Consider the following 19511-nt stretch of genomic DNA (forward strand, 5'->3'; position numbering starts at 1 on the left):
AATTATCCTTACATAAGATGCTAATTGTTTTGTTATCACAGGATAATGGTGTAGTTTTCTAGTGATTGTGGGTTAATCATCTTCATCTCGGCTGATAATAACACTTCTTTAAATTCAATTAATTTCAATTTATTTTTAAATATAAAAATATTATACAATATTATACTTTTCTGAATATTTACTCCAGCTCTTGTTGAGTTACATAACAGCTAATCTTTCATCTGTTTTATAGATAAATTATAATATGATCAATTCTTTTCTTTTTATGATGCATTTAATCCCTGTGTCTGCAGCAAATCTCTTCTGTTTGAACATGAATTACTCATGAAAGTGTCACCTCTGTTAGAAAGAAGAAGTCGAGGGAGAGCGGTGGCTTTAGGAAGCTTAATAAAGGAATGTGGAGGTGTGAATAAGACACCGCGCGGTCATACAGCGTGGCTGTGAACTGACATTTAATGATTCAATCATCTTTGTCATTTGACTTCTAAAAGCTTGACCTTTTTTCTCATGGACGTCTCTGACAGCCGTGTGTGTTATCATGGCTAATGGTGGAGATGTCATGAGCAAGTGTCTAACCAGCAGATTCTCTTCAGCTGTACAGAGACTGTAGGAGGCACAGTTTCACCCTGTGATTCATTGTTCGGATTGTTCCATCTTAGCGTTATCCTTTCAGCATACACCATCACTCACACTGCTTCAACACTCCGATGAGCTGTATAAAACATACAGTGACCAAAGCATTTGACCTAGTGATGTCCCTTTGTTTACTGTAACTCTGTTTCCATTACTTTGACGACACCCTGCAAATCAGTGCACGCTTTATTTACAGGTCCTCGGCTCAGCTCGGCAGTTTTTCCTGAAGGAGATGCGGCTGGCCCACCCCAGTGCCTGCAGCCTTTCAGTGATTAGTTCAGGTATTGTAACCCTGCAGGAAGGTGCTCTGCCTGGAGGGGTTTGTCAGAGCCGGCTTTAGTAGCATTGTTTTTAATTAGTATGCTTGTTTTATGTACAAGTGAAAGTGATACTTGAATTGGTTCCATTCATGTTTAGTTGCAGCTACTCTCCATACAGTAGTGAATATAAAAAAAACCTTCATGAAATAAAGTATAATTGAGCAAATATTTATGAATCTAAACATTATAATATAATACTAATGGATAACAGTGAGGCCACTATTACTATTACTTTGCTTTTATGCAGGTAAAGAGATGGAACATCCTGTCATTTCCTCTCTGAGAAAGAGCAAACAAGTCACATTTGTCAAGCAAATACCTTAAACAATTCAGTTTCTAAACTGCTGAGTGTGAACTCAAACTCCATTCTCATATCTCAAGTTGAGACTGTAAGCAATAACTAGCACACAGAACAGGCACTTTATAAGAACACCCACCAGCCTGCAGCCCGAAAGATTAGTCTTTAAAGTGAGGATACAGGTTTTTTTTCATAAATAAAATAAAGGGGAAAAAAATCCATCTTGTGCACTGTGCACGTGTGGACTCATTAAAAACTCTGTCAGGAGCATGCAAAACCGCAGGAGCAGGATATAACCTAAGCCAATCAGAGTCCTGAATAACGGTGCCCTGTGGGTCTGTGTCATGGGAGTGAGGGGTTATGACCTCCACAGGACATCATGAAGCCTCTGTGGAGGAGTACCTATACATCGATGTGTAAACAAGGTTAGAGCCAACACTAATTAGGCCACGTCTATACTGCTGTCCAATATCATCTGAGATCAATATGGGACATCCTGGTAGCTCAGAGACACTCCTTGGAGTATAATATCCATAAATAAAGTGAAATTACCATTATATGCCAGTGCCATGTTTCATTTCACTGTACGCTGTGCATAAAATGAAACTGTCAAAACAAGCTTTATAGGAAGGAGGCGATTGTTCTTATACAGCAGATTTCCATGAGAAGCCCCTCTCTCAGATGACTGCATTTGATGGTTTGTCATTTTATCTGCCTGGGAAAAGATCGCCTCATAATCTCTGATGACTTCTCAAGCATACAAGAGCGGACTGACTGGTCTAAACGTTATCATGAGGCCTCAATCAGCTGCTGCTGCTGGCACAAAGTCCCCCCCTGCCCCCAGACTGGGGAGGACTAACAAAAAAGGTCAGGAAGTAAACAGTAAAAATGTACTTAAAGATTAGTCTACTAGCATTTCTAAGATTCAAACACACATTAATTAATTGTTATGTTACAGCTGGAATATAGTAAGTGTTAATCTGAATGCACTGGGTTTCATTATAACACATTCTGCTGTGCTGTGTAGCTGAATATGGAGTGTTTGCTGTGCCTCCAAGAGTTTAATTTGAAATTCCACCCATGATTTTCAGCTCGGGTTATGGCGTCGCTTAGCGAGTTAAAATTGACTATGTTGGCATGTTTCTGTCGCTGTTAGCACACTTGACAGTTGTGGTACATTAGATTAGCTGTGGAGTGGAAAACTCAGATGCCCCGCAGTCAGTGTACGGTATCCTGATGGAGGAAACAACTCAACAGCTGCACTTGTCCTTGGGAAGATAACCCGAGCAGCTGAAACAGAGAGGCAGAGGGGACGTTCTGTAATGGTGATGAGAGAAAATTAAATGCAGCATGTTGTAGGTAATAAGAAAATGGACTGCTCTGGAATTGTGTGGCTTCTTTAGAATGGCTGCGGGATTAGATTGCAATAAAATGAATTACATTAACATATAACTTAATAACTGAATATGGTGCTCCTCTTTGGGGACACGTATTGTTCTTTTCTGGTCACTGTTTGTGCTTTCTCAGCTCTGTGTCTGATGGTAAAGATAATGATGTGGTTCAGTGAGCTATGTGCAAAAATTTAGTTTTGAGAGTGCCAACCTCTTCACTTTGGGTTTTTATTGTCTGTGTGCCTAAAGTCAGCCCACATCACATCTCCTGAGATGATACCCACACAGCACACTTACCCATTCAACTCCTCCCTCCTCAAAGCCCACCCCCCCCCCCCCCCCCCCCCCATCTCTCCCTCCCCCCCTTTACCTCCCCCAGGAGATGCATGGATGAGCAAGCTTATTCTCCTCATGGGGTGTTCCCCATGCATGACTGATGTTTAGATTAATATCCTTGACTGAGTCCTGCTCTGCGGTGAGGAGAGGAGTAGGCCTATCAGAGCACAGCCGCCCCCTCAGGAGTCCATTGATTTTCGCACTATTCTGACAAACATAAACCCGGACCCACAAAATACTTTATTTGTTGTCCATGTAGATGCCATCATCTCAGGCTCAGCTGTCCACATCCTTTTTTTTTCCTCCATCCTTGTGTGCTTGCAAAAAACCGAGCCTACTGCCAGGTATTTATGTCAACTAGATCCTCTTGGAAATTAGTTATTTAAATGTATGCAACATATGAATGACAACAATAGGTACGAATGCAAATGTGACAGCTTCAAATGTATTATTCCGTTTTCTAATTTGGAGCCTAAATATAGCTTCTCCTGCAGCGCACACACAGTGGAACGATGGATTAGACACCTACTAAATATAAGGTGCATAACTTAACAAGGAAAAATAAAAAGCGCAATGAAAGAAAATCTAACCAAATAAAATGAGAATTTATGTTGTGCTATAATGAATTGCATTGATTTTTACACAATGTGAATTCCCAGTGTGGTTTGGCTCCAAGCATCATTTGTATTAGAAGTGTGAAAATGATACTATGTGACAATAAAATCTTTTTTTTATTAGCTCACACTGAACAGCCAAAGAGCCAGTGCTATAAAAGAAAATCTGCATTTAAGAAGGGTGGGATTTGCAGTGAAGTGGAGCTTTTTCAAATATCCTCCTCAAGAGCCTTTAGTGGAATGAATGCTTGAGATCCACAAAGGGAGGAAAAACAGTAACATCGCCCCCTGGTGACACAAACAACACTGACAGAATGAATATTCCTTTTTATAGAAGGGTTAAAAATCTATTGCAGCAAAATGGAAGATCACATTTTTAAATAAGTGATATATGTAGTATGTTATCCTATGTCCAGACTCAAGCCTATACAGTTCACAGAACAGGAACATATTACAAACAGCTCTGACAAGTGTGATGCAGGATTTGGTGCATGTCTTTTTGTGTGTGTTGTTGTCAGACATAATCCATATTATATTTGAACACGAGGTTGATTCAGTTGTGACAACACTTGGCTTGTCATTTTTTGCAGTATGGAGAGCTGCAAAGTGGAACCAGCTTTGAATCCTAATGCCTCTAGGTTGACTCAGAGCTTAACACTGACATGCAGTTCTGTAGGAGCTTCAACACAGACACAGATAATTTGGCTGTATTTTGGATATAAAAAAAGTCAACGACTCAATACAGTTATTATAATTAACACTGACAATTGACATTTGTATAAAAGTTTTCATAAGGGAGTGTCACTTTTTCAGCATATCGACCCAGGAGAGCAGCTCCCTCTGTATTACTCAGTCACATGCTGTGAGGAGGCCGGCAGATCTTTAGCTCATTCTCAGCTCCTCATAAGTGAATCCTGGACATTATAGTTGTAAACTGAGTCTCCTTGTGGGACAGACTGGACAGTAAGGTGTAACCATTTCAAAAATAATGAAAATGAGGTTCACTTTATTTTTCTGGAACAGCAGGATGAGAAAGTATTAGAGACAGAGGCTGTTGTGTTCCATAAAATGTGAGCAGATTCACTTCAATAATAAAGCAGGTAACCTTTTTACAGTCTTCCATTATTGATTAGATTAATGTCATACAGCTCTAATGTCTGTTTTCACACTCAGGATCACTTGCACCACCCAGTACCGACAAACCACTAAAACTGTTTTGGCCACAACACTTCAGAGTCATTTGCATTCAGCATCCAGGATCTGCTGTCAAAACGGGTTTGATTTACATTTATCACTACACTAATGGAATTATGTCATCTTGTGGTGTTTCCAAAAACCGAGCCCAGCCCAACCAAAGCAGGCACTCTTGAGAAAAACATTAGCTGCCTCCCACATCTTCTTCACTTCTATTTTTCCCCCTTTTCCTCATGTGTCCATGTCCACACTTTTATCCAATCCACTCCATCCACCCATGCATGTTTGGGAAAAACGTATTCGCCAAGTGCATTTCACACCAATTAATGTGGAGAGCGGCTACGTCACTACCGCCTGCCGCGATGGAAACATAATGCCAAACAAGGTTGGAGGGAAACCAGCCTACAAATTAGTTCTCTATAGACTTTGATTTTTGGCAACCATATAATTTGTAATACACTTCAATCATGCTTAACGGCCCCTTTCACTTAATGAAATGATTTCAAAGAAAAAATATGTTGCTTATTACAGGGGAACTCCACAGGCAAATAAAATAAGGACTAATCATTTTTTGTAAAATGACTGTGTATTAGCCTATATGTTTCCATTTTATTGAAAGAAAGGTGTTACAAATTAAAAGGCTACCTGCCTTTTTCAGAACTTGAACATCTTAAAACAATGGGCTCACACAGCACTGGTGTCTGTGTCTATTGTCCATGTTGCCATTGTCAGAGATAGTTACGCATCTGCTTTGGTTGGAGCTGGGTAAAAATAGTTCATGCACATTTGTTTTTTAGCTGACAGACTGCATCATGTTCAAACTGACAGAACTTCTTGTTTTTGTTTGTCTTTTGGTGGTTAACAAGATCTGACCCAAGCCTTTTGTGTAACCAGAGTCATAAACTTCATATTGAATTAACACATGACAGTTAAATAAATACAGGGTGAAATAAAATCATTCTGCAGCTGCTAATAGGCTATAAGAACTCAATCTTGTGTCTTTTTATGCACTGCGTGGCAGTGAATAACTGTCTTTTTCATAGATGTCTCCCTGTGGAGACAGAAAACTAATCAGCATTTTAATTATTATTGTAATTTACTTTCACATTACTCCCGTATATGGTGAAATAAAAGCTATTTTCATGTCAAGAAACTCTGACATAATACTGATAGAGGATTAGGTCCCACTTCACTGGCAATTTGCTATACTGTATTTCTCCAATGCAGAGATGGAAACGTCCGGAATTTTCATGAACGCACCACTCACACGCATCACGTGTACCAACCGGTTGGGGTCTCTTTGTGCCCTAAATCTTGACTCTCAGGTAGCGTGCAGTGTATTTTGTACTTTAATTCAAGTTCATGAAGTCTTGCACAAGTGTAATTGTAATGTTTAGTGTGGAAAAAATATTTAGTCGACTGCAAAATAAAGCGAATGAAGACAGCCTTCCTGCTTGGACGCGTGCCTTTTGTAAGAGGTGTATGATTTCCCTGCAGCCTGCAAGGCTAGGATTCGGGTTTAATAGCGCATGAATCACTCCGGTTTATTGAGGCTGGGTTAAGGTAGATTGGTCGCTAAGCTAGCTAACTATCCGGTGTCGGTGCTATTGCTAACATACGCTAACTCAACGTCTGGCATACTGCTTTCTAGCTTGGTCTAATCAAGAGCTAACAGCTGCCATGCATCCTTGCTTCATATATTTCCGATACCTGTTTGACTGTCCATGTTAGCTAGCTTCACTGCTAAGTGTGTGAGGGACGTGAGAGAAGCTTGCCACTACCCACCAACACCACCAGCAGCCACTGGTAGTCTTGACTACAGCTGCCTCCCTGTCGCTAGCTGAAGTTCCTCCTCCGCCTGTGGATGAGGTAGTTGGCTGGTTTAGCTAGCTCCAACACACCAAGCGGTGGATACATGTCTACCTCTCAACCACGAGGCAAACTACGAAAGGGAAATCTTGCAGTTCATGTTTCGCCAAGAAGTCAGTGTGACGTCTTTTATTCCATCTTGTTCGTATCTTTTCCAACACGAGAAGAGGAATATGTCCAGATATAACATATACAGCCTGCTAGACTGGACCTATGGCGGGGTGGACCCGAAGTTTGAAGGCAATGGGGGCCCAGAGTGTGCAGCCTTCATCGCGCCCCAACAGCGCATCAGCGAAAGCCTGATCATCGTACTCATCTCCCTGGTGGAGATTGGCGTGGCAATTAAAAAGATAAACCTCTCAAAAGAGCTCAGAGTGGTGGGGAAAGACTGTATAAGGGCGAAAGAGGACAGTCTGGGCAAGAACCTGTTGCTGGTTGCCCTTTGCATGACTTTTGGAGTGGAAGTTGGCTTCAAGTTTGCCACCAAGACTGTGATATACCTGCTGAATCCCTGTCATGTCGTGACCATGGTTCAGGTAAGGATGACACACACTCACTTCACGATTACGTGTTCTTGTGTGCCACCTCAGGGCGGCTTGTTACATGAAACAACACAAATCAAATGATTCGATCGACACTACACCGATAATAACTTATTCTCCTTCCACACAGCTGTTCATAAATGACTCTGATATCGAATCAATCAATCCATTTCCCGTTGACCTGACCTCACCCACCTTCAGATTTGATGAAACACAACACTTGGCATTTTGTAATCAGTATTACATAATTACTTTGCTCCTCCATCAGATACACAAAGAACAAAGCAAAAACTAGTTTTCTTGAGACTTATGTGTGACTCATTGTTTTGTTTCTTGTTTTTCTTTTAACCTTTAAACAACTGGCACAAAAGTTCAGTCCCAGCAAAACATGGATCTTTATAGCAGTGCTTGTAAAAACAAGGTCAGCTGTATAAGCAGGTTTTAAAAGTGTTTTATGCACACAGTGAATGAAAAGTTAAAAAGTGTTTAAGACAATCCATCCAGAGATCGCTGCAATAAAAGAAGACCTGATGTCACAGGTTCAGCCCATGAAGTGTGCAACGCAAGCTGGGCGTCATCTCATTTAAACCAATATGATTATTTATGACTGGAACAAGGAATATTACGATGAGCAGCTTAAAGCTGCAGGAGGAGGAGCAGGTCAGGCTGAGGTTCATTTCTAACTGGACAGTTTGACTCTTAAGGCAGGGTGGGTTTTGTTATTCGTACATTCATACAGCACCTGCATGTTAGTCATTTACACCTTATGGTTGCCTGACCTTCACAGTGCATGATTGCACGCCACAGGTCATGGCAACAAGTCACTGCAGAGTGACTGGAAGTAATATGATAACCAGTGGACAGTGGTGATTTACAGGCACTGATCAAAATTTGACTGTTAGAAGCAACATGTCCTTGGCTGCTTGATGCTTAGGGCCCAACATTAGGATAATATACAGTAGGTATTCTACACGCTGGGTCACACAGGACTGTGAGCAGGGGAGGAAAATAAACAAAAGGAATTTCTACCTTGTGTTTGATAGGGCTTGGCTCTGCAGGGATTTGCTCAAAGAATTTGTTTTTCACAGGTAATTACACATGGGGCCTGCTTGAGCTTGACAGTCATATGTGAGGTTATACAAGTGAACAGGAATGTGGATGCATTCATATTGTTGCATAGTTAGGATTTTTCTTTATGGAATGTGATTTTAAATACACTTCAGTTCACTTCACAGTTTAGCAGTGCTTATTGTTGTACAAATCATTGTCTGACTGAATAGACTGACTCATTTTATGATCCTCAATGTTGGATCTGTAATGTGGGTGTGGTTGGTTCATACGCTTTAATCTCTTTCAGATTTAATGGAAAAAAATTCTCAAAACATCTGATAAGAATTACAAAGATCTCCAAGGACCTATTTTTCCCTGTTCGTATTGAGCTTTCTAAGCTCCACATCTGGAAACACCAGTGAGTCCAGAATTATGAGGAAGTGTATGAGAGGTTTTGTAGGCTGAAAAGTTTCCATGTTACCTGAGATGTGCTGCTGTGGTTGAAATAAGGGCAGTCCTTGAGTGATCAGCATGGGCATCTTCTTCACCTGTTGAAAAGAATGCAGCCCTATTCTACTTTGTTGCTATGCTGCAGCAAGCTATTTGCCTTTCACTGTTATTACAGAGCAGCCTCCATGCTCAAAAGGTTTCATTGGACTGGCAAATTCTCAGGAACACTGAAAATAAAATACAAAAATGTTGAGGTGGTTCTTTTAGTTATATTTTTTGAAACGCCATGCGAGCAAAAATCAGTACAAGGTGAGCAAGCCTGATGATTGATGAGTGGATGCTTCAGGCCTGACAACACAGATGTCTGACATGTGTTCCACCACAATGCAAAAGAGCGGTCGCATTGCCGCTCTAAGACCCCCGACAGATCACTACATTTTCTTTTGAACCCTTTCCTCTTCTGGAGATCTTGTCACAGTTTGTGTGTAACTGATCATTTGATCATTTTTATAGATACCAGGATGTGGTCATGCTAAATATTGCTACAAGCTTCCGGAAACATGATCTCATCCTTCTGCATAAGCAGATGACACATAGGTTTGAGAGCTTGCATATCCGTAGAAAGACCATGCTGTAAACATTCAGTATCAGTATAATAAATACTATCAGTGTCAAAGTTTCCATCTTACTCTACTGAATGAGCTGTAGCAATACGATTGTTGACTCAGTCATTCAGATAACCCTGAAAGCACACGTTCTGTATTGCTTTATGACTCCACTTGTACTAAGGAAGTATGACTTATCGATAATGAGGTTTGCATATCTATGAAAACCACATTGATCTTTGAAACCGTTTACATGTGCACATTTACTCAGTAAGTGGAGGTGTGTGTGTGTTTTTTCTTTACCCTAATCTGATATATTTGCAGTTCACTATGTAGACAGCTTAAATCAACAAAAAGAAAGACAAGTTTATACATCATATAAGCCTAAGTAAACTGGAACTGTGTGTTTCTGTAGGTTTACATCATCCAAAGTTGAATATGATGAAGTGGATTGATTTATTGAGGCTGCAGGAGCAAGTGTAGCAGCTGTATAAGAAAAAACAGTAATATGAAGAAAAAACCTAGATCTGCTTCCTTGGGTTTGGAAGCAAGTCATTAGAGATATTTACCCTTTAAAAGTGAATTCAAATGTTATTGCTGTGTAACACAGTATAAGTAACTGTCTGCCGTTTGGCTTGTAAAATGTGGTGCAAAGATATTTGTTCTGATGTCTGTGGAGTAGATTGAATGATATTAAATCCCCTCCCCTCCCTCACACACATGCATCAGAAGTTACACAGGCATATCAAATAACATGCAAATAACCAACGGTAACTGCAAACTACAATAACACACAGTACACAGCGTTGCATTCTGTAGCCTTACGCTTAATAGACCAGAAAACACTGTGCCAACTTCACACACCCTACAAGAAACCACATGAAGTTTTTTTTTGCTTAACACTAATAGGGTGTCAGTACATATGAGAAGACAGACAGTGAATTGACTCAACAGCTCAAATAACAATAAGGCTCTCACTTCACTTCAAGACACTAAATAGTTTACCAGCCCAGTTCGTTTTGTCATTTGGAGGAAGTACTTTTGAGGCTAACCCTGCTAGCATGCTGATGGACTGGTGCACTGCCAAAAGGTTTCAGGCTTGCTCTCTCACTTTTAATTCCGGGAGCATAGGCATGTGGATGCATAATGTCACATTCTTAGTATTTAGCCCACTGACAGTCAAAGAACACATCTAAGTCGGTGCACAGGTGAGAGCAGAATGCCCCCTTTTAAATAATTGAAGGTAAAAAATCTGCAGATACTTAGAGGACTTTTAAAAAGCCTTAACGGTACACCAGTACACTCTTTTAGCTGACACTTGTGCTAGGAGTCACTCACTTAACTTCCTAGCTGCCACTGATCACACAGTCAGTCAGACCTCTCTAATAATAGCCTGAGGCCTGAGTATATACAGCACTGGATTACAATTAAATAGTCCTTCTCACCTTTAATAAGATCATGACTTTGTCCCACACTAGGATTAAACCTAGTTCTAGACTGAAGAGGCCTTTTGAATTAGATTAACCCAGGCTTTCCCTGGCTTCTGTGTAGCCAGCAGATATCTGGATAATGGGTATCGGCCAGGCAAAGTCATCGATTACTGTCTGACTAGCAACTACAGACATGAGTTAAAAGACAATGTCCACAAGTGGACACTCATTTAACAGTTTAAACAAAATCATTGTAATGTGTGACTAACCACATTTTTGATGGGGTATAACAGGGTGTTGTTGGACCTCTGCTCTCACTTAAATACAGCCCAATCTTATTTAATACTGAATACAAACTATGCTGTCATAGAAGGTTGATTTTACTGTTTATTTATCAATTTAAAGTTAAAGTCTTCCTGTGAAGTTTCATGTAAAAAGTGCTGTGTAATTGGTTTGACATCTCTGACATGAGACGAAGGATCCAAGTGACATTTTACTGCCAGCAATGTAATCCCAGACACAATATAGAGTGGTGGTGGCTGACAGTTAGAATCCATCTGGGCAATCTGCAATGGCCATTGAGGGCTGTGAGCTATGACAGGCAAATTTTATCTATAAGAAAAAATTTCAGAAAAATGTTTCTAAAAGTTTGTTCTGCAAAACTAACCTCACTGCAGGTTAAGACAAGCTGATGGGCATACGGCAGATCAATCCCTGAGACATATTAAAATAAAAAAAACTTGGCCAGTAGGTAGTTGTACAACAAATCTCAAGTCAATTGCTTTTTTTGTAATTCTGTTTCCAGCCTTCGGGCAAACCAACTTTTTCTTGTGTCAGATGGTGTTTTGAACCGATCCATGTTTGTAATATCTTCCAGGTTCCAATAACCCAGTCATAGTGCACAGATTACATGTTCTCATTCGAGAAAGAAGGCTGGGGCTTTGATAAATAGCTTTTGACGAAGTGGTTTAATGTGGTTTTAAGCAAAATATCAGCACCAGCGACCTTTTTGTCACCGTGTAAAGGCACGGCAAGCAAAATCACATTTCGATTTTGCTTTATATTAATGTGAACATTTTATAAAACTGACCTGAACTCGTGTCCATGTGAAGGTTTTCTTTTGTGTCTCTGCGGGAGGAGTAATTTCATTTTAATGTTTTTCTTGTTTTAAAGTGAGAAGCACCTTACACAGAGGGTCTATTGGAGACTCTTATTACATTAGTAGAAACTTGGTAGCAGTTAATTCTTTTTTTACTTGCAATACAGAGAGCAGGAAGCTCTTGAAGCACTCAAGATGTTCTATAATGACTCTGTGATTTTAACGTAATAATAAAGTTTCTCATTTCTCTCTGCGCCTTTTCTCTGACAGATCTTTCTGCTGGCCTGCCCGCCAGGTAAAACAGCCATGATTGTGTTTAGGTGAGTATATTTTCTTTAGATGTGCCTTTAGTTTCAGCCTTATTATATTCACTTCAATTAAATACATATATATCGGTAGTACAGATCTGCAGTCTGCTGTAAAGGGGCCACAACAGACAGACTTTCAGCCTGCCAGAGGAGCCCTTTTTCATGAAAGCTGCTCCTGAGTGTAATGTGTAGCGATTGTTCAGACAGATTAATTAAACGTAGGATTTATTTTCATACAGAAGAAATTGTCTTTGACACTGATTGTAATTACTTATCGGCTTCCACGGTGTAAATGAGGTTTTCAGAGTCTTATTCTAATGCAGTTGTTTGAGTTTACAGTCTCCCCCACAGCTCCTCTGGTCTGGACAGTTAATTATTCAGCAGAAATGTTTTCGCCAGTGGGAACATGATGTGGGATTTACACAGAAATAAATACAAGCAGGGTCACTTTCTGTTGCCGTAGCCTGCGGGGAGTCACACAGCGAACCACGACAGGTTTTAGAAAGCAGCTCTAACTGTCCTTCCTTACCTGAAATAGAAAATCTGATAAAGTCTGTAAAGCAAATATTCAGTAAAATGTTTGCCATAATTTATATTTATCTTAATCTTAAGACTAAGATGTTATTATAACGATGTAGCTTATGCAGCATTGTGACATGCCTTCATTTGTTCCTGTTTCAAATACTGAATGTCATTTGTAGTTTGTATAAAAATGGCATTTAGTAACATAGTGCAGTATTTGTACTGCACGTGTCAGATTACATTATCACACACATCATATACCCACTGACTCATATATGTAAGGCTTAGATTTCCATCTGGGTTGCTTTGGTGGCATCTGTTGTCTCCATGGTAACAGTAAGTTCTGTTCAATACTGCAGTCTCCTTCAGCTGCTACTTACAAGCACAAACGAGCAGTGGAAGAGTTTGGGCTCAAGATTATATGCTGTGTGGTTTCTTCTGAATGTATGCATTCAATGTAGTGCACATATAAACAAGTGCTATATATAACAATGAAAAGTACAATATAGTGAGGTATAATATAAATACATTGTAGCGCAAAGGCTGGAAAAAACCTAAATAAATAGAAGCAAATGCATCAGGATCGTCGTTATGAAACCACATTTATGCGTCTGTAGTTTAGTTTCTGCCTCTTTGATATGCCACACGCAGCTCCTGCTCTCATATCAGGGGATGGTGGAAATCAACAGCCTGTGGAGAATAAACACACAGGAGCATCATCTGTATTCAAGAGTGGAAGACCACCTCTGTCTGAACACACACGCAGCCTCCCTTCTGCTTACTCCTTGTATTGGATTGTCAGGCTAAACAGGCTGCAGGCGCTGCATAAAGAGCAAGCGTACTTTTATCTTGTAATAGTAAATTAACTTTTGCAGATGTGAACAGATATGAAAAATCAAACGTGATAATGCGATGATAATTCATACAGGAAAATATACAGACCCAGTGTGATGCCTAAGTATTGATTATGACAAGCAGCATGTACACGTATTGGAGAGTAAAACATTTGAAACATTTTCAGTGAATGATCAATAAAAGCGAAGAATTTGATTTGAACGAAGCAGTTCCCGAAAGGGTCCAGAGGCCCCCCCAGAGTGACAGCCGTGTTTATCTGAACTGACATTCCTACAGCTCTGCTGTTTTCCCAGTGACCTTGGCTGTCACAACAGTTATTTTGGCTCAATTGACAAAAAGAGCAGTCAGAGGATACAGATGCAGATCCACGCTGTGACACATAAGCTCCTGGGTCTTTATACTGTACATGGCACTTCCTAGAATAAATATTTGTTAAAAGAAACATTTTGCCATGTGTGGGGTGTGAACAAGTTTACTGAACAAGCATCACATTCCCTCTGTCTGCAGGAGTAGACAGGCTGTGTGTGTGCTGAATGGTGAGTGAGCCGGAAGCAGCCGTAGAATAACGTGTGCTAACCAAATGCTAAAAAATATGTCCAAATTATACTAATTATGAATGAGTAGATAGAAATACTGATTTGTCAGAATCATGACAGTAAATTTGTATGATCTCTTCATGCCTCATAGAAACGTCATGTTTCTGAAACATGCACATAGATTGAAAGGCTGTAATTGCCTGAAACCTCACTGACCTGACTTTACACGAGCTACACTCCCAACATGGAACTGACTCTCAGAGAATAGGAGGCAGCTGCTGCTAACAGCATCAGGGAGGACTCTGACCAGTTTCAACAACATGGAACATAATGTGCACTGTCCTCCACCTGTTCCTGTGTGTTCCACCAGCCCTAATTGATTCAAGCTAATACGTCAGTAATGCAGTGGTGCATGAAATGTGGAAATGATCATTAAAATATTTCCTGGGAGTTTCAGGCAGATGTGATGGAAGATGTGACATTAGTCTAATTTTTCCTAATTTAAATGACATTCTTGACATCTAATGTCATTTTAATTAGATTTCTGCATGTTTTCCAGGCTACAGGTCCACATGTTGAATGGAGCACTGCTGGCTTTAATGTTCCCTGTAGTCAACACCAGACTGGTAAGTAACCCAGAATCTTTACATCTCATTCTTGTTCAGTGTCTGAGCTTCGCAAGTGTAAGTGTCCCATCCTTTCATTATCCATTTGTTTCACATTTCATGACAGCTCAGCAGGGGAGCACGCGTTATCCCCTCACTCTGAATAAAACGACAGACAGCTCTGTGATGTTTTATCTCCCTCTTGTGAAAAAGAGTGACATTTATATAAACGTCATGTTTAAATAAACGGAGGATGAATCTGAAGAATAGATTTTAACATTCTGAGTGGCTAAAAACAAGAGTTTGATCGATGGTGGAACTTCACTCTTTCAGTGAGTGAAAGTTAATCAGTTCAGATCTGCTTGCCTCACTGTCAGCAGTAGATAAAGGTCAGATACAGACAGTGACATTTAGATTTTCTTTTTTTTTTTTTACATAAAATACAATGCTGATAAATATCATACAACAACAGACCAGTACCTAGTGAAGTACAGTTGTGAAGCCAAATCTATCTGTGAAGCCCTATCAGATAAAAAAAAACTCATCCAACAAGGAAGTGTCCCTCCACAGCTATTTTGCATGTTTTAACAGCAATGAACATTATGTTACTGTTAAGCTTTCCTTTTTTAAAACACCTCTGACTCAGGACTGAGCACACCTAGCAAGAAATTAAGCGTCAGTTTACATCGGATTCTGCCAAAAACCAAAAAAAATACACATTAATGATTAATTACAAAACAGGTTCTACATAATTTATTTCAGTAACAGCCTTACTTTAAGCAACATGCTTGTGAACATTTTTATCACCTCACAACATCCAAGAAATACTGCAAAAGGAGGGCTGAGTGATTCAAATATCTGCTCAGTGCCTGCACAACATCGGGGGGCAGATGTACTTTCGCTAATGTGTGTTATAAAAAGTTGTAAAATGATTTATTCTGTTTACTCCTCAGCTTCCCTTTGAGAAGGAGATCTACTACATCCAACACTCCATGCTGTACCTGGTGCCTCTTTATCTTTTCAGGAAAGGAGGTAGGTGCTGATTATTATTAATAACATTCATGATTTCTCCATGGGTGCAATGAAATACCTCTCACATGTCAGCCAAGAACACTCCATGACAACCTTCCTTCATGGATGGATGCGTAACGCTGGAGATGCTGTAGGTATCAGCCTTTCTTTGGCTGTCCTGCCGGGCGACTTGTTGCTTGCGTCAGTTTTCTGTTTGTCTCTAAACAAACGTGTCGCTAATGTCGAACTACACATCACACCTCAGCTCCACTCACAGTCCACCTCTTGGATTTGCCGGTTGTCAGGCAAATAGGGTACTGCCAAAATGGGCAGCTGCAGCACCTCCAGCTTTACTGTTTTACTGATTCTTTGTCACATCCTTGAAAGAAATTGTTGTCAGGTAAACGCCACAGAGAAGTATGTAGATTACAGGACAATAATCAGCACTGTCTCATTGTCCATCAGTAATGTAACGCTGGTGCCTGAAGGAAATCTTTTTTTCCAGTAGAGTCAATACAGTGAGTGAACTTGATGCCACCCCTTTTGTTACTACAGCAAATACCAGCAGTTGGGAAACAGGAAGAGCCAGTTTGACACCACATCCTGTTCCTTGTGTTTTCTGTAGTAGCACTGTGGTAGCTCAGCTGGCATGTTGTGCAAAATGGGAAAGTGTTAAGCATGTGGTTCATTTTTTTTACCCAGTGAACAGGTGGCCAAAGCTGGCACACAAGATACATTTCATATGTTTGCTCCTTCTTTGACCTGCAGAGCTCAGATTTTTTTTTTGTGATTCTCTCTGCAGGTGTGTACAAGCCTGAGCCTCTGGGGGACATGTGGTGGGCGCTGCTCTCCACCGGCATCCTGTTCCTTTATCACTTCCTCTTCTTGCAGGGCCTTGGCCTGGTAAGACGGAGCCCTCTGCTGGGCATCCTGTGATATTTAGGTTCAGTTACACCGAAGCATATGTTTTCAGTAATCACACCATCAGTCTTGTATTGCAACATATGGGTCAGTCATCTTTAGAGCTGTTATTCCAGTTTTCTTGCAATAGACATGTACAGTTGGAGACAAATTTATACCGCTCCTCTATAAAAACAAGAATGTCTCTGTTATACAACTATATGTAGTGTGTGCTTCAGCTGAGTGATTAGCACTTAAAGTAAGGAATTGTATTCAGTGTATACACAGTATAACAAGGTATAATAAGGTTTTGTCCTAACCTTTTGGGAACTATGGCATTGGGGTAGAAGAGTACATTTTCTACATAAAAGTATTGACAGATGTGTCTAAAGAACCTAGAACAACTGCCAAGACACTAGTAAATGATTTAGCCAATTTATGTGTCAGAAGACAGTCACTGCACAGGAATGGACTTTAAAGCTGCGACTGTAAATGCTAGAGACAACCTGGAGAAAGATTCCTATAGTGAAAGCATGACATTTGATCAGATGAAACAAAACTAGAGAACGAGAACACAGTTCCCACAGTCAAACATGGTGGTGGCAGTAGAATGCTGTTGGGAAAGTGCCAGTGTGGATGAGGAGAAGCTGCCCATCTTCACCACTTGGTGTCTGTCTGTCAGAAAGCTCAGAATCCACTTACAGACAGACGAGTACAGTCCCGGGGTCTTGAGCTTTTGGATGAGCTTCATAGACACTATGGTGTTAAATGCCGAATTCTCCAGGACAGCAAAGTGAAAGTTATTGACTGGCCTGCACAAAGCCCTGACTTAATTCTAATTGAAAATCTGTGGAGTGTACTAAAGAGCAGTGTCAATGCCAGGAGACCATAAAATCTGGATTCACCAAAGAAGAACAGGCCAGGATTCTTCAGGAAATGTGGCTCAAAATTGCTGACAGCTACACCAACAAGGATACACAACCACCTATTAGCATTAGGCTCATAATTTTGACTTTGTCAGTTTTAAGTGTCATTGCTGTGTCCCCATGTAGTCAGTCTCATTTCTGCATCCTGTTTGCTCTAATTAATGAGGCTATTTGTGATTATTATTGTGTCCACTTCAAATGAGCTCTTAAAAAAGTCATGTGAATCATAATAATCAGCTTTAAACCCATGGCTATAAATATATGTATTGTAAAATCAACCATGACATTTATTTAAGTCATTATCTCCCTGGTTTAAGTATTTGGATTAGCTTTCACGTGATATTCCTGCTTGTACTTACCACTGTTTCTGTCTCCTCCAGTTGACCGAGGTCAATCTGAACAACATGCTGTGCCCAGCTGTGTCCGATCCTTTTTATGGGCCTTGGTACCGGGTTTGGGCGACGGGCCACCAGACCCTGCTCACCCTGATTCACGGGAAGGTCCTCACATTCCTCTCGCAGCATTGCGGCTCCGTTTGCAGATACCTGCTCGACACGCTCCGACTGCGCAGCAAGAAAGTCGACTGAATGTTCGGCGGGTGCACTCAGACCTAGCCTTTCACTCTAAATGCCTGCTCTAACCACAGAGATTTTTGTTTTTTTACATCAACATTTTAATGCGTCTTTTAAAAGCTTACCATCTGTTTTACTGAAACGTGAGTATTTCAGGGCCAGTGAATCAATGTGTCATTCTTTTAGCGTTGTAGTTGGCTTGCATGTACAGGCATTTTATGGTGGGTAGTTAGCACTGTGGAATATGATTTTCAGATGAGATAAGTGAATTTGCGGAGAGCTCCGAAATGTCACTACTGATCTGCAGCTGTTACACTCTTACGTTTTTAATGTGGTAGTTATGCTAGATCATATGTTAGTAGGTAAAGCTGCCATTTTATTTGTCTCAAGTGTGTTTTTGAAGCAGATTGCAAACGTGAGCTGTTGTTAATGTTACTGCTTGTTTATAGTACGAAGACTTTTTTTGACCCAGATGATCACCTCTCAGTGTTGTCACAACTAAGCATAGAAACATCACGGCGTTTCTCTGTTCCCATTTTACTACACACCTGCGCAGGTTATGAGAGCATCGTCGTTACGTGGCGTTCTTTTTCGTCTCCAAGCCTGTTCAGATCATTCCAGTTTCGATAATCAGGGGACACGAGGATGTATTACATGCTGAGTTTCAGAGGATTTATGGACTACACTGGGATGTTATTCTTACCTCTGCTAAAGAGGTTCCGTTGTTTTGTTATTTTATTGTGACGTCGGACCATTTTCGGCACGGTATGACCTGGAGTGCGTCGCTGGATAATTGTGTTGTTTGCCAAGATGGAACAGATCTTGACAAAATGTGTACTTGGGCTGAAAATACGCATAATGATACTTGAAAAAAAAATGTAAAAGTGAATCTTATAGAGGATTCTGAATTCACTCCATGACAACTGTAACCTGTCACATTCTCAGTTTTCTATAAAAGAAATGCATCCAATGATCTGCATGAAGTCACTATGGGTCATTTATTGACCACTCATTAGAAAGTATTAACAAACACTGCTAATTGGAAGATGTCTATTATGGTATGTATCATTTCAAGTATAAGAGGTGTCTGTAATACTGTAGCATCTATATTTAACTGTAAAGAAGGGACAAGAGACACTTTTGTATTTCTATCAGTTTGAGTGTAAGTGCTGTCAGTTGACAATTAAAGTGAAATCATTGACCAAGATCTCACTACACTGTTGTCTACTGTCTGTATGACTTCAGCTGTATGTTAGAAGGATAACAGCAGTTTTAATTTGCACAAAATTGAAAGTGTCAAACATTTAGAGGTCCTGGTGTATTATAACAGAGCCAGTCTACCTGATATGGCCGCAGATTCAGTTGTCTTCTCATCTCATTGAGTGAACTGAACATGTCAGTCTGCTCCTTGGATAAGAAGATGTCTGTGTACTGCACACACCTCC

General features: G+C 40.3%; 1 protein-coding gene across 1 annotated transcript; it reads left to right on the top strand.

The window, feature by feature from the left end:
• Positions 1–6343: 6343 nt before the first annotated feature.
• Positions 6344–19041, top strand: tmem164 (transmembrane protein 164). Its single transcript, XM_028422437.1, has 6 exons — positions 6344–7191; positions 12102–12151; positions 14612–14678; positions 15611–15689; positions 16471–16571; positions 17875–19041. Exons 1-6 carry the CDS (start codon positions 6754–6756, stop codon positions 18079–18081), a joined length of 942 nt encoding a protein of 313 aa, XP_028278238.1. The 5' UTR covers positions 6344–6753; the 3' UTR covers positions 18082–19041.
• The last annotated feature ends 470 nt before the right edge of the window (positions 19042–19511 follow it).

The sequence above is a fragment of the Parambassis ranga genome, chromosome 14 (assembly GCF_900634625.1).
Source record: "Parambassis ranga chromosome 14, fParRan2.1, whole genome shotgun sequence".
Lineage (NCBI taxonomy): Eukaryota > Metazoa > Chordata > Actinopteri > Ambassidae > Parambassis > Parambassis ranga.